The 13,278-nt window shown below is 33.5% G+C and overlaps 1 protein-coding gene across 2 annotated transcripts in view; it reads right to left on the bottom strand.

Moving 5' to 3' along the window:
• Nucleotides 1-3,493: 3,493 nt before the first annotated feature.
• The window catches only part of LOC119640814 (putative uncharacterized protein DDB_G0272194), an 88,039-nt gene continuing 78,254 nt past the window's right edge, over nucleotides 3,494-13,278 (bottom strand). For both annotated transcript variants that reach the window (XM_038039060.1, XM_038039061.1), the window contains one exon: nucleotides 3,494-4,382. In XM_038039060.1, coding sequence (XP_037894988.1) covers nucleotides 4,227-4,382 — 156 coding nt within the window. In that variant the 3' untranslated portion in view covers nucleotides 3,494-4,226. The remainder of the gene's footprint in view (nucleotides 4,383-13,278) is intronic.

Raw genomic sequence — 13,278 nt, 5'->3', positions numbered from 1 at the left:
AGTTTTATAATAATTTTCCCTGCTTACAGTTGACATCTGGCAACGTTGTCCATATATACTATTTTTTCAAACTAAACTTCTTATTTATATGGTTTTGCATTTCACTAAGGTTGTTGTCTTTGTTATGATTAAATATTTTATTTGCTAGCTAAATGTAAAACATTTATTATCGAAAGCGGAGCATTTCGCATTGTTCAGTAAAGTATTGTAACCTAATTTGAACTTTTGTCGACATAGCAGGTAAAAACGGTAATCAAAATACAAAAAAAAAGTATGTGATATTGCTTCTTACGTTTAACTTAATTCAATAGAGCAAAGTATATTTCGAAAAATCAAGGATTCTGAAGTCAATATTTGGTCTTTTTTTTACGGACATAATTAATCGGCATACTAACTTAATTTAAATAATGTTTTGCAAACATTGTCGTTTTATTTCATTTCACTTGATTGACTGATGCTTTCATTTGTTTATTTTCTGGCCAATTTAGTCTAATGGAAAATTAACAAAATGCACGGGAAATGTGAATTAAGTTCATTTAATTGTTTTTTAATTCGAAATTTTTAAACATCACGCATAAAATGATGAATACTTAACAGTAAAAATGTTTTCTTCACTTACTTGTCAATCTATTACATTTTTGAATCCTTTACTAACGATTTAAGGCAGTTTGTAAAGCATATCTGCTCTTCTTAACTAAATACTTCAATTCATTCTTTTACTTCAATGCAATTCAGAGTAATTGCTACAAACCGCTCATTTTTTTATCTAAGATCAATCTGGGTTTTGCTTTATACTTTTAAATCCATTAGCTTTCTCGACATATATTTGTGCTCGATCAGCATATAGTTGGTTTTCACTCCTATTTAGCCCTATCCGTTTTCTTTTATTACTCACGTTGGCAAAGATTGAAATGGTGGAAAATTGAATAGAGCTTTGCGTCGAGAAGTCAAATGTAAAAATGTTTGAACGGGCTTTTTTTCTGGTTCTTGAACCAGGTATGTTCACCTTCAGGTATATCTTCTATACATGTGTAAAATTGACAGACATTCCGTTCACAAAATACTTTAGTTATTTTTTATAAAAAGTCACATAAACGGTCAGAGACTCTAAGTATAAATCTACGTGTCTCAAGTGATAGCAAGGATAACAGAAGTAACCTATTTTTATAAGGATGCAAAGAGACAAGCGCGTCCCATCCTAAATTTCTAAGGGTAAACAACAAGAATTGCTTCTGAGCTGATTCTATTGAATCTAGATAACACCTATGGGAAGGAGATCACGCAACAGACGCACGGTCAAGCATTGGTCTAATTGAGTACATGTATAGCCTTTTTTTTTCAATGTAAGGATCTTTCAGCTCTTTGGACCACCTCTTAATGCCAATAATAACCAAGCGCGGACCGAGCTTTTCTTAGAGAGAGCTCAACGTGCAAATTGAAACGTAGTTTTTCATCGAATTGAACCCTTAAATCCATGAGCGAATCAACGTTTTCTAACTTATGTACATCAATGAAATGCTCAGCATCGAATGACCCCCTTCTTAAGAAAGAAAGCTTCTTGCATTTTTTTAGATTTCCAAAGAGCAGTTAAGAGGAGTTACGTAACCTTTCTTTTTTAATCCAATTCTGCTGCGTTCTCACTTTTTTATAATGGCAGGGAAGAAATGTAAGTACAGGGTCTAAAGGTCGTCAACGAAGGATGGGGCGTACATACAGTTTGGCAAAACGTTTGCAACGCCCACAAGTAAGCATCAGAGTCCCCATAAAGTATATATATTTCTGATCAGCATCAAATTATGAATCGATTTAACAATACCTGTCCGCCCGTCTATGTAATTTCTGTTTTACACATTCTTTCAGTCGCAAAAATTAAGCTTTTAGCAGAAACATTGGAAGTTATTGCACACAAGTTTGTATTGAAAATGGGCCAAATCGGTCGAAGGACACCACTACAGTGTGACGTAAAGTGTGTGTAATGAAAAGTTTGCTTTTTGATCATTGCTTGTAAACTGTAGCAGATAAATGCACAAAAATTCTGTACAACGATGGGAAACATTGACCACGCCTACCCAGTATTAGAATGTACTGTAATATAATATTTAAATTTTTGGATTTTTTGGAAATTGAAGAAACAAGCTTAAAAAACCTCATAAAGTATATAAATTCATGGCCCGCTTCAAATGTGGTATCCACCTAAGCATGTCCGTCTGTCCTGTATCTGTGGTTAACATTCTCGCGTTATTGAAAATGAAGATACCGCCTATAAATTTGCAAAAACATTTAGAGGCGGGTTAAAGTACGCAAAGGACATGCATCTAACGCCTATATGCTTATGCGACCAAAACTTTTATTTTGAAAATAGAAAAAATCACCCAACTCCACTCCATCGCTCAGGGGATTTCTTTTATAAATGCGTGAATGGAGGCGATAAGGGTTATAGATAGCGGGCTGGAAAGAGAGGATAGTGCTTGTGAGAAGGACCACTACTGGGAAAATTTTCCAGCAGCGGTCAGTGCGAGTCACGATAGTGTGCGGGCGAGTGACTGAGAACACTGAGAAAGCCTTGTGTTTTCTGGTAAAAGGCTTTGCTTGCCCTGGATGTACCTACCTGCACTACAAGAAGTCCACATTATGCCGATGTGCGAGCGTAGATTTTTGGGCACATGTTCGTCACCCACGGGCTGCATACGGTCGAGCATTTCCAAACACAATTTGGAGACTTTCACCCACACATACGAGTTATACTTTGTAATTTTGAGAAAATTTTGATTGCTTCAAGGTTAGTGGTATCTAGAAATCATATGAATTTGTTAACAGTGAAGTAATTAATGTATGTGTCACAAAGCAGGTTATTGCGTAAAGGACATCAACACTCTTTAGAGAATGAGGGTACGGTAAAAAGATACACATGTGATTACCTCATCTGGCAGCTTTCTGACTTTTTAACGCCTTGAATGGTTGGTGCGATATGATAGTGACAAGCTTAGTAGAGATTAACCTGCATTCACATTGAATAGTTAAAGAAGGAAGATTATCCTCAACCCCTAGCTTTTTCAGTACATAGAAGAATAGAAGTAAAAACCGATTTGCATTTTTTCTTTTTACAAAGTCCTGCAATATGTATTATTTTGTAGTTGATATATATATATATATGTATGTATGCGTAGCTAGTAGCTCTATATAAGTAAACAGTTTCCGTAGTTCTGCAAGAGATTTTTGCAAATATGCTTTTACCGATTATTTAAAGCCTTAAAGAACGAACACACGCCAGAGCGAACGTAAAGATATGAGTGAAAACAACATTTTCATGGTTTATTTATTTTATATTGTTTTTTTAATTTTATGTTTGTTTTTTCTAATTTATTATCAACTTTTATGCGTACTTATTAAAAATCAATCAATGCGTTATAATACAATTTGTTGGTTGTGCGTTTCAATTTTTTTTATTTTTTTTTTATATTCTATTTATTTACTTTTTTAACATTTATTATGAATTTTTACAATTTTTGTTGTCGGATGTTTTAAGTTTTGTCACTCAATGTGAGCGAATAAATAATTGTGATTTTCTCTTTTCATTCATTTTTTTGTTTTTGTTTTCCTTTTTAAATAATAATAATAATTATCGTATATAAATTAGGAATAATTAAGAAGTTCTTTAGTACATTATTAAGTAAATAGATTTTAGATCGTACATAAAATAGCCATAAAACAAGAGTTGAACAAGGTGAAACGGAAAATCGATAGATTTTATGGGAAAGAGAGAAAGGGAGAGAGATAAGGAGAGAGAAAGTATGAACAAAAAAAAAGCAGGTAAGTAAAAGAAAAGAGTTTCACAAGCGTCTTCGAGATGTGAAAGCGGTGATTACCGATTAAAGTAATCCAATCATTTATCTCAGACTTAACAGCTAATGGCAACAACTTGTAAGTTTTGCTTTTTACTCATTTATCTATCATACATAGCATACATACAATTATATAAATGTCAGGAGGTTCTAATTAATACTTTCGTTAAATGTCCTTCGGCATGCAGGTAAATGAGTAAATCTCGTTTATATAGTTAGTGCGCAGGATGATGATGACGATGTACATCTATATATGAAACCTTATTGCTTATGATTGCAATCCGTTGTTGGATGTTTGCTTTCAGCTCAGTCAACCTTGAAATCAAATTATCAAACTCTGTGACTTTGTAGGTTTGTTTTGCTTTGTTTTTCTTCTTTTTTGGCTTAATAGACATAAATAGTTTTCAGCTGCGGCCTAAGCTCCGGCGGTATGGGCGAGGTTGATTCTGACTTTTTCGATACCAAACGTTTAAAACGGCCACTGAACTGTTTACGGAAACCTTTGAAGCCGTTTTGATGATTTGCTGCAGCCAACAGATCCTGATGCAATTAGATGAATAGATATTAAAAAATTAATAACTTTGCTCCCTTATGAAAATTAAAATGAAAATAATTACAAGTAAGAAGAAAATTACTATCATTTTGAGACGAATCTTGGGCCACGCATCACGCAAACCTATTAGCAACACTTGTTTATGTTGTGTGTATGGATACTCGCAATATCCAGAAGAGCTTGAGATAGATCCATTTTCTACTTCAATCCTCCGTCACGTCCGATACATAGTTGAAAGTTTTTGTTATTTTTTCAATCACTTTCTGCACTCGTCAAGGGCGGCACACTCACTCAATCTGAGAGTAGGCGTCCACATTTGTTTACACAATTCTCAATAATTGCAAATGTATTTGTATAAAAATTGCCAACATCTGAGAGTAAGCGAAGTGAAGTTGACGATAAGATTGACGAGCTTTTTATTGAGCCTAAAAGAGCAGCTAAAGAACACCAGGAACGAGATAGCGGTTGGGCGATAGCAGAATTTAAATTCTGTGAATTAACTATTTGCAAGTTGGAGTGCATTCCTGTGTGTTCACGTGTACCTTTGCCGATTAGCATATCAATTAAAAAGGCTACAATTAATGTGAAAAATGCTGTTTTAAATGGTGCATATTAGCGGCTATCGCTTACAAGTTCGACAAACCGTTGATAAAAGAATTACGCAAATTAGCTCACACGAGCTAACTCATAAAATGAATTATAAGATTCATTTAAAAAATTTGCTCCTCTGCTTGAAACACGGGTTGCAGTTAAAATGTATTCACAGAATACTAAAATTTAGTCAAAGGGCTTGAGATTCGAGCCGAACTAACTATTTGGGACAATGTGGTCACATTTAATATTAAATATTTGCTAAGGCAGCGAACAGACATAGGGACAAACTTGACTAAATTGACCTCGAATCTCAACCCGCACTCTATGTGCTACCAATTGAGTGAGAAAACAAATGTACTCTTGCTTCTCGATAGAGTGTATCACAAAATGTTATTAGCGCGCAAATGTTTTTATTTATAGAAATAAATCTCCTTTTTCCGGTAACAGTTCAATGTTGTCGAACATCAAAAAAATCTACACAAATTTCATTAAGCATTGGATATGTATTGCATTCACCTGTTTGACTATTTGTCTGTTGACGGAGAGAGCATACAAATGTTGTAAGAAAAAGGAAAAAAAAACCCAAACAAATTGCGAAACAATATTTCTCAAGTTTTACGTAAAAACTCTTTCTTACATGTCACCTCCTCATGTCGTTTGCCCTACTCATGCATGGGTATTGCACATCTATGTACGTATTAGTACGTATTTAGTTGGTGTTTCGTCATAGCTCTGAGTCAATTACTATATGATATGCATTAATGCAAATTCAATAATACGTCGTACGCTTCCAGGGAGATGTAGTATTTATTTATTTTGGATGAAACAACGGATTGGTTTACATTTCCATGAAATGCTTTTAAATAGAAATCTATTTTAGTTTACTGTGCAAAGAAGAAATTGTATGCACCTATGCATGCGTATGTAGGTCGTTTCATAAATAATGTGGTTTTCTTTTTATTTACTTTTTGTTTCAATTATTTGAAATGAATAACACTTCAGTTATCATGAAGAGCGAAAGCAAGGAGAAAACAGCTTATGTTAAATCAAAGAGGTGTTCGTTAATTACAAGTCGTGCAAAATATTTGCAATTGGAACTTTTTAAATCGCTTCGATAAGTTCGAAGACGACGCTTACTTATGGACTACAAATTTTCGCTTTTTTATCGCTTTACCATCAAGTGGAAGTGCCTCTGGATTACATCCGGGGTGAAATCCGTATCAATTTTTTACTTTAACGTAAGCGATTTTGATTAAAAAAGCAAAACAAAAAAAAATAGTATAAAGATGAACGATAAATAGAAAGAAAGAACGAGAGAGAGACAGCTCTTCAGCTTTATTATGGGTATTCTGTAGTAGAGAGATCTAAAAGTACGATATTATGAATAAATCAAAATCCCGTAGTACTTTGCTTAACAATTGACAGACTTATAGCAAAACAAAAAAGACTTTGAGAGAAGAAGGTAAGAAGGCCGTTGAAGAGCGTTGAAAGCTGTGAAGATTTAGATTAGAAAAGCATTCATATTTTGCATTGTATTTTATACCATAAAGCAAACGGTATTATTGCTAGAGTGATCTAATCTGCCCACACGCATAAATTTTTTTCGCTTGAATATGGTTTTTGTAAAGCTAATTAACGGCCTTCTGGCGGCGAATCAGCGTTTATTCATCTGTGGTTTATAGTTGGCCAGATTTTTTACGATATTTACATGATGATGCCACATAAGTAAACACTCCGCTACTCGTTAAATCGAATAGTTTATTGTTAACAAAGCTATGAGCGCATCACAAAGGGAGAGAGAGAGAGAGAGAGAGAGAGGGAGAGAGCGACGCATATAATAATAAATAGAATTAACATTAACGAACTATTGTTTAAACAATGAAACTGCCATCGAGCGCAAAGTTTGGAAAGGCTCTTTGAATGTTTAACTTACGGAACTTACCAAAGAAATCTCAAACCCAACAAAACGGGCAAATCAACTCATTCGCTGCCAGGATCTCTTGGGCAAAACGTTCATCACAACTCAAGATTGTTTTCGCAATTATATGGCAATTATTGGAATAGATTAGGGCATCAGATAGTCTTTACAGTCATCACAACGATATTTTTTTTGCTTTTTTGTCCTTTGAGTATGAACCTCTGTCACTGTATGTACGCATCTATGTACGTACGCGATGTCGCGCTGTGGTCAGAAATGGCTGTGTCACATATTGATAGCGAAAGTTTGAATCAATATTGAGCTTATGGGCAATCCATGACGATCGATGCCAGTAGAGACTGGCCGATGGCAGATTAAACACAAAACAGCTAACTAATCAATATTGACGTTAAGTGCAATTGCTGATGGTCGACGGCAATTGTGACTGACTAATTAGGGATTAAAGTGCTTATCATCTAATCTAATCTTGCGATATACATCTTGTTTCGCTTATGGAATTATTTTCATGTGACAGACGTAAGTAATATTTCTCAAATTTATGCCGCCTTTGTGGAGATAAAAATGTGTTATGCATGGAGAATACGCTTTCATTATGCAGTATCAATTAATATTCTTTTATGTCACAAACACATACACACACGCACGCACATTTCAAGTAATAATTGCTTAAAATGTCACCACAAATTTTACCTTTCATTTAAGCTGGTAAGTATCAGGGAAATTATTACCTGCAGGTATTTATGGCGAGACTTGATAATGTAAAGTCATTATCTGTTTCATAAATCATTTTAAGAAAGTTCGCTTTCTTAAGTTTGGCAAGCAGTCGAGACAACCCTGTGCTCATCTTTGAGTCAATAAAATCACTAATTTTATGACATTCAGTTCAGCCGAATTACTTTATGGTTTTCTAAATAGTTTGTGTGTGTGTTTGTGTGTGTGTGTGTGTGTTTGCAAATAAATATGTACAAAGAGAAATCTATATAAGATTTTGTTTTCATAATAATATACTTTTAATGTTTATATTAACAGAAAATTTGTTTGCCATAAAATGCTTACATTAATAAAAATAAAAAGAAGCAAACAATTGAATAATTGCTGGTTTTTCTGATTTTTCCCCAATGAGACCACTGTACAAACCATGCTTTTATATACGATTGATATGATTAATCAATCCATTCATTTTATTATATTTTTTATTTGAGGTTTCTTTAAAAAAAAAAAAAATAAATAAATAAATAAAAAAAACCCCGATGCAAAAAAATAAACCCACTTTTAAATTTCTTTAAACACGCGTACAGTCGTGCCAAGTCCAGAGAGGAGCTTTGTTTCTAAGTGTATGCGCTTTGGGTTGTGTGTTTTCATGTGAGCTATGAATGATCGATTGTAGCTTAAAGAAAATAAAAAAGCTCTCGTTAATATTTCTTTTGAAATGTGTTTCTCTCAGTATAGCACGCTTTGCGGGTGAATACAGATGAATAATAGTAGCGTACGTAGCAGCAATAGTATTTCAAAAAAAGAAAACACACACACACACATACACACATACACGCATACACCTACACACACTGACCCAATGAAGAACTCACTCCTCTCCCAGCGTTAGTCAATAAAATAACGTAAGAAGCGGTTGGGCGAGCGATCTATAGAGTTTTAAATATAAATATAAAATTCACACTTTCCACTTGCCACCGAACCGTTAGACTGATCGCTTGCATCAGTCAGAAATTCGTTTCAAGTGCTGCAAAAGGGTGCGAGTTTTGAAACGATCTATAATTGTATAGACAAGACAATCCCTTAAATCGCTTAATATTAAATGTAACATATGAGATAAGGTCGCTTAGAAACAAAGCATCAGCAAAACAAAGGAGTTTAAGAGAATACAATGCATATTTCCCCCTTCTTCTCCTATTATCTCTCCGCAAACTTTTATACAAGTTTAGTTTTCCTATTCATTGCTTGCAGTAAATGTTTAGTTTATCCAACATTGTTACATGTCTGTCCGTTCGCGCATTTACTTAACGATTGTTTAAATTGTCTTGGATGCAAAAATAAAACCTTGAAAACCATCAAGCAGTTAACTGTGTCGACCTCTTTAGCGATACACGTGCATACTTCTCAAATGCTGGGCGTGTGTAATATGAAATTAGGTTATAATGAAACGACTTGACAAAATGTATAATTATGACAAATGCACATTCATAATGACAAAATTTGACGAGGAAATTCGTAAGGGACGAACGGACTGACGGATCATGACGTATACAGTCAACTCATAATTCTCCAAAGGTGGGAACACCTTCCTAATCCCAAAAATAATATATAAAAAAATATCTCTACGAGACTAAGAGCTTATCATTTAAATCAGGTCTTGGCAAATCCATCCATATACTGCACTTAGTATTTTATGTTCACACTAAACGAGAGCGTCAGTAACTTTCTCATTTGTTCTTGCGGAGAGAAAAGAAAAAAAAAAAAATGAAAACGAAAACATACACTAAGAGAGAAAAGGGAAGTAACGCGTTACTAATTTCCCCTCCCCGTTCTTTTTGTGACTTCTATTTTACTTTGTGTCGTGTGAGAAAGTGAATCCAAATACACATGTGTTACGAAACATCGAGACAATAACTGTTACTTGTTGCTGATACTAACCAACTCAGACAGACTATTTTTATTATAGAAAAGGAGAGTATGTGTGATAAGAATAGAAAACAAGATTTTATTACTTTTTTTTTTCTAAACTTATCGAAGACATGTGTATGTAAATATCTAGAAGCACAAAAATAAAAATAATAATATTATAAACTGTTGCTATATAATACTAACAGATTATACAAGTACTCGCATCCCTTTTAAGCATTTTGTAAGTTGCGAAAGCGAGGAAAGTACAATGGTTTTTTTTTTTTTTATTTGAAAATGAATGATTCGCTTCTTAAACCATGTTATGTTCCCTCATCAAGCCTTGCTTCTTCTCATTTTTCGTTTTTTTAAATTATAAAACTAATCAGTAGCAGCTAGAGTAGTCATCGTTGCTTATTTACTTATTCCCTTTGCTTTTAATAATTTTCTTATTTTTTTTTTTTTAGGTAAGTGCGGATGTGGGGATAATTAAATATAAGCAGATGAAAATTTGCCTGCGGTAAGTCTAGTCAACAATGATACATGGTTTCGAACGATAAGGGAATTCAATCACCTAAAAAGGAGATTCAATTAAATACTTTGACGTTTGATTCCATTCTCCTTGAGAATTATAAAGGCTATGTCTAGAAATTCCATTGCAAATCATGGGTCGAAGGAGATCATAGGTATGTCTTTTATATTTCAACATCATGAAAATTAACGAATTTATTTTGATAGAGTAGCGGACGTACGGACGAGAACGAGCATGCATAAATAAACATTTCAATATTTTGTAAGATTAAGAAATCCATGCAAAGGGCCCACGGGCAGAAACGAATATATGTAAGAAAAATTTCAGCCTTCTATTTCAATGGAAGCTGCGAAAAGTGGGACGTATGGACGAAAATTGATCAATATAATACAATAAAGTTTTTGAAGTGCCTCTCTGACTAAACAGTTTTGTGGACTGTAATCTTCCTCTAAAGTCTTAACAGTAATGATAAAAGCATTTGTTTTGCTATCACATTAAACTGCGTCTTCGTGTAATTACGTTACAATTACGCATTCCACAAAGGACTTTGAATAACAAATATTGCTGGTAGTTGGTTAATATTATTATTCCAAAGTTTCTGTAGTATGTGAGCGTTGTTTAGACAAATGTTCCTAGCATTATATAAACGCATGTGAGAGCGAGAGAGAGAGCGAGGCAGAGAGAGAGAGAGAGAGAGAAGAAACGTAAAAACAAACTTTTACTGTTCGTAAACTTCCTCAATTATACAACTACCAATGTATAGATATTATACGTTAAAAATTTGTAGATAACTGATTAGTTAACAATAACAATAAATATGTTTAACGCGCAATGTTCTCTTTATTAGTTTGAATATAATAATTTCCGTATTAATGAGGCTTTGTATTAAATTTCTTTAAAAAAAAAAAAACAAACCTGTGTTGTTTACATATACATATGTATAATATGCAGAAAAATTATCAAAAAAAAAAAAAAAAAAAAAAAAAAAAAAAAAACAATTTAAGAAAATTGTAAATAATAACAAAATATATATCATGAGTAAACAAAAAAATAACTTATTACGTGTTGTTGTCTTATTTGCTTAGTTGGCAGTCAAGCATAGTCTCCCTTCTCTACTATGTAACATCGTGCATAAAAAAATATTTTTTCATAATATGCTGACATACTAGTGTAAATGTGCAAAAGTGGTAGGCTTCACTTGAAGATACGAACGGAAATGCAACAAAGATATCTGTCAAGGTTTCTGTGTTTTTTTTCTCTTATAAACATTTACGTTATTGTATATGATTTGTGATGAATCTCAGATACTTAGAAGATCTACTAGTTAAAAATTGAAGAAAAGTGCTGTAAATTATTTCGTTAACTAAAACATGTTTGGGCGGGATCGAAATGAAGACTTCATCATCACTTCGCGCAAGATCCACATGACTGTGTCACACATTAGATTGGAATCATTTTTGCATATAAAATGACGTATAGACGCTATGGTAATTTTACACTTGGCTTTTTATATTATTTACGAATATTTATAGCAGTCGGGAGATGTAAATAGTAGGAGCGACAGTTGGCTAATTTTTGATTATTTTTGGCAGACGTTGCCACCAAAATTTAGATATTTGTCTGCGGTATGTTAACGTGCAAAAATTTGCGCAGTATCCGAAGAACAAAAATTTGAAAACCCCCCTTATCTCTCGAACTAGCTAACTCAGCAACGAGATGTGCGTCCGTCTCTACAATCTCCGATTTTCAAGTACCACTTGAAAATAGCCCTAAATGCGAAATGACTTTGCCAATCATTCTGAATAAAAATGAGCAAAGCTTTATGGCATTTCTGGTTCATACTTCACCAGTTCCTGTCTGGTGTTGTAACAATGTTGCAAAATCTTATGGAGCTTGAAATGTTAAAGTGCTTGTAGCGAACGAAAAAGAAAAAAACAGAAAGCAAAACAAAAATTTAGTCATCACCTCTTATAACTGGAACTGGAACTTTTAATTGAAGTACTCAATAAGTTATTTAAGAAGTTTTTCAATGATTTCGATAGTCCAGCACTTGAGTTTTAATACTTTTTTTTTTTTTTAATTTTTTATTAATTTAACATATAAAGAAAAAAACAAATGAATTTATTACCCATTCCTTTGCAATGAGTATTAATTTGCGTAAACGGAAGAAGTGAAGAAGTTTCATAAATAGAATAATGTCGTCATTACATTGGGTGAACTACTTAAAGGCGATTTTTAATTTATAGATAGCTTTAAAAGGGGAAAAGCGATACTCATGCAATTACTTCAATAAGAGTTATAAGAGTGATAATTAAAAAAGAGTCGCATTATTGTTACCAAGAAACCGATTTCAAGTTTTTTAATTTGCTTTTAAAGCTTTATATCGGCCGCGCCTGTAAAAAACCTACCTTTTAAATTAACCGAACCATAACAAGCGTACGGAGTGAAACCTGGGCGCCTGGTAGGTTAAAAAAATGGATAAAAACTTTAAATAGTGTACCAATTTTGCAGGCTAGTCAAGTATATTGGGCAAGCTTCATCGTCAGATTCGTCAAATATATGCAAATGGCGAGACAAAGACTTTCCAATGCTCTATTGCGACAAGTGTGCGTTTACAAGAAAATGAATGAAACCCCCCAATGGCCCTCAGTATAGACATATTAACGCTTTATGAGCAATTGTTTATTACGCTAATGGCAACTCTAAATAAAAACCTTTCTTAGCAACAATTGGAATTGAAAATGACTGACAGATGATGTTGATGAAGTTCCCTGAAATAAGAATTTTTCTTATTTGCTTTAATACGTCTTCCCTGTTGAAACTTGTTTTTACTTTACCTTACAGGCCGAAGGAAGAGAAATTCTGTTTTTCTTCCCATTTTCTTTCAGTGTACAAACAATTGTGAGAGAATGATCTTGAAAGTGGAATTGTTGGCAGTTCTCTAATATGTTGGTTGCATTTTGTTTTTTGCTATTCCTTTGTTAATGCTTTGTGTGTTCACAAATTCGTTAAGCGGGGTACTGTTCTGTTTGTATATGTTTATATATATATATATATATATAGATATATTTGTATAGATATGTGCATATAATATGATTGTCGCATTAGACATACACAAGCATGGATGTTTTCTTTCATACACATACAGAACCAAACATATATGCGGGCACGTTTAAGTAAAGCATAAAGTCCACTTTTGTTG

The sequence above is a fragment of the Glossina fuscipes genome, unplaced genomic scaffold (assembly GCF_014805625.2).
Source record: "Glossina fuscipes isolate IAEA_lab_2018 unplaced genomic scaffold, Yale_Gfus_2 128, whole genome shotgun sequence".
Lineage (NCBI taxonomy): Eukaryota > Metazoa > Arthropoda > Insecta > Diptera > Glossinidae > Glossina > Glossina fuscipes.
The sequence above is the reverse complement of the archived record's forward strand: the minus strand, read 5'-3'. Positions and strand labels throughout refer to the sequence as shown.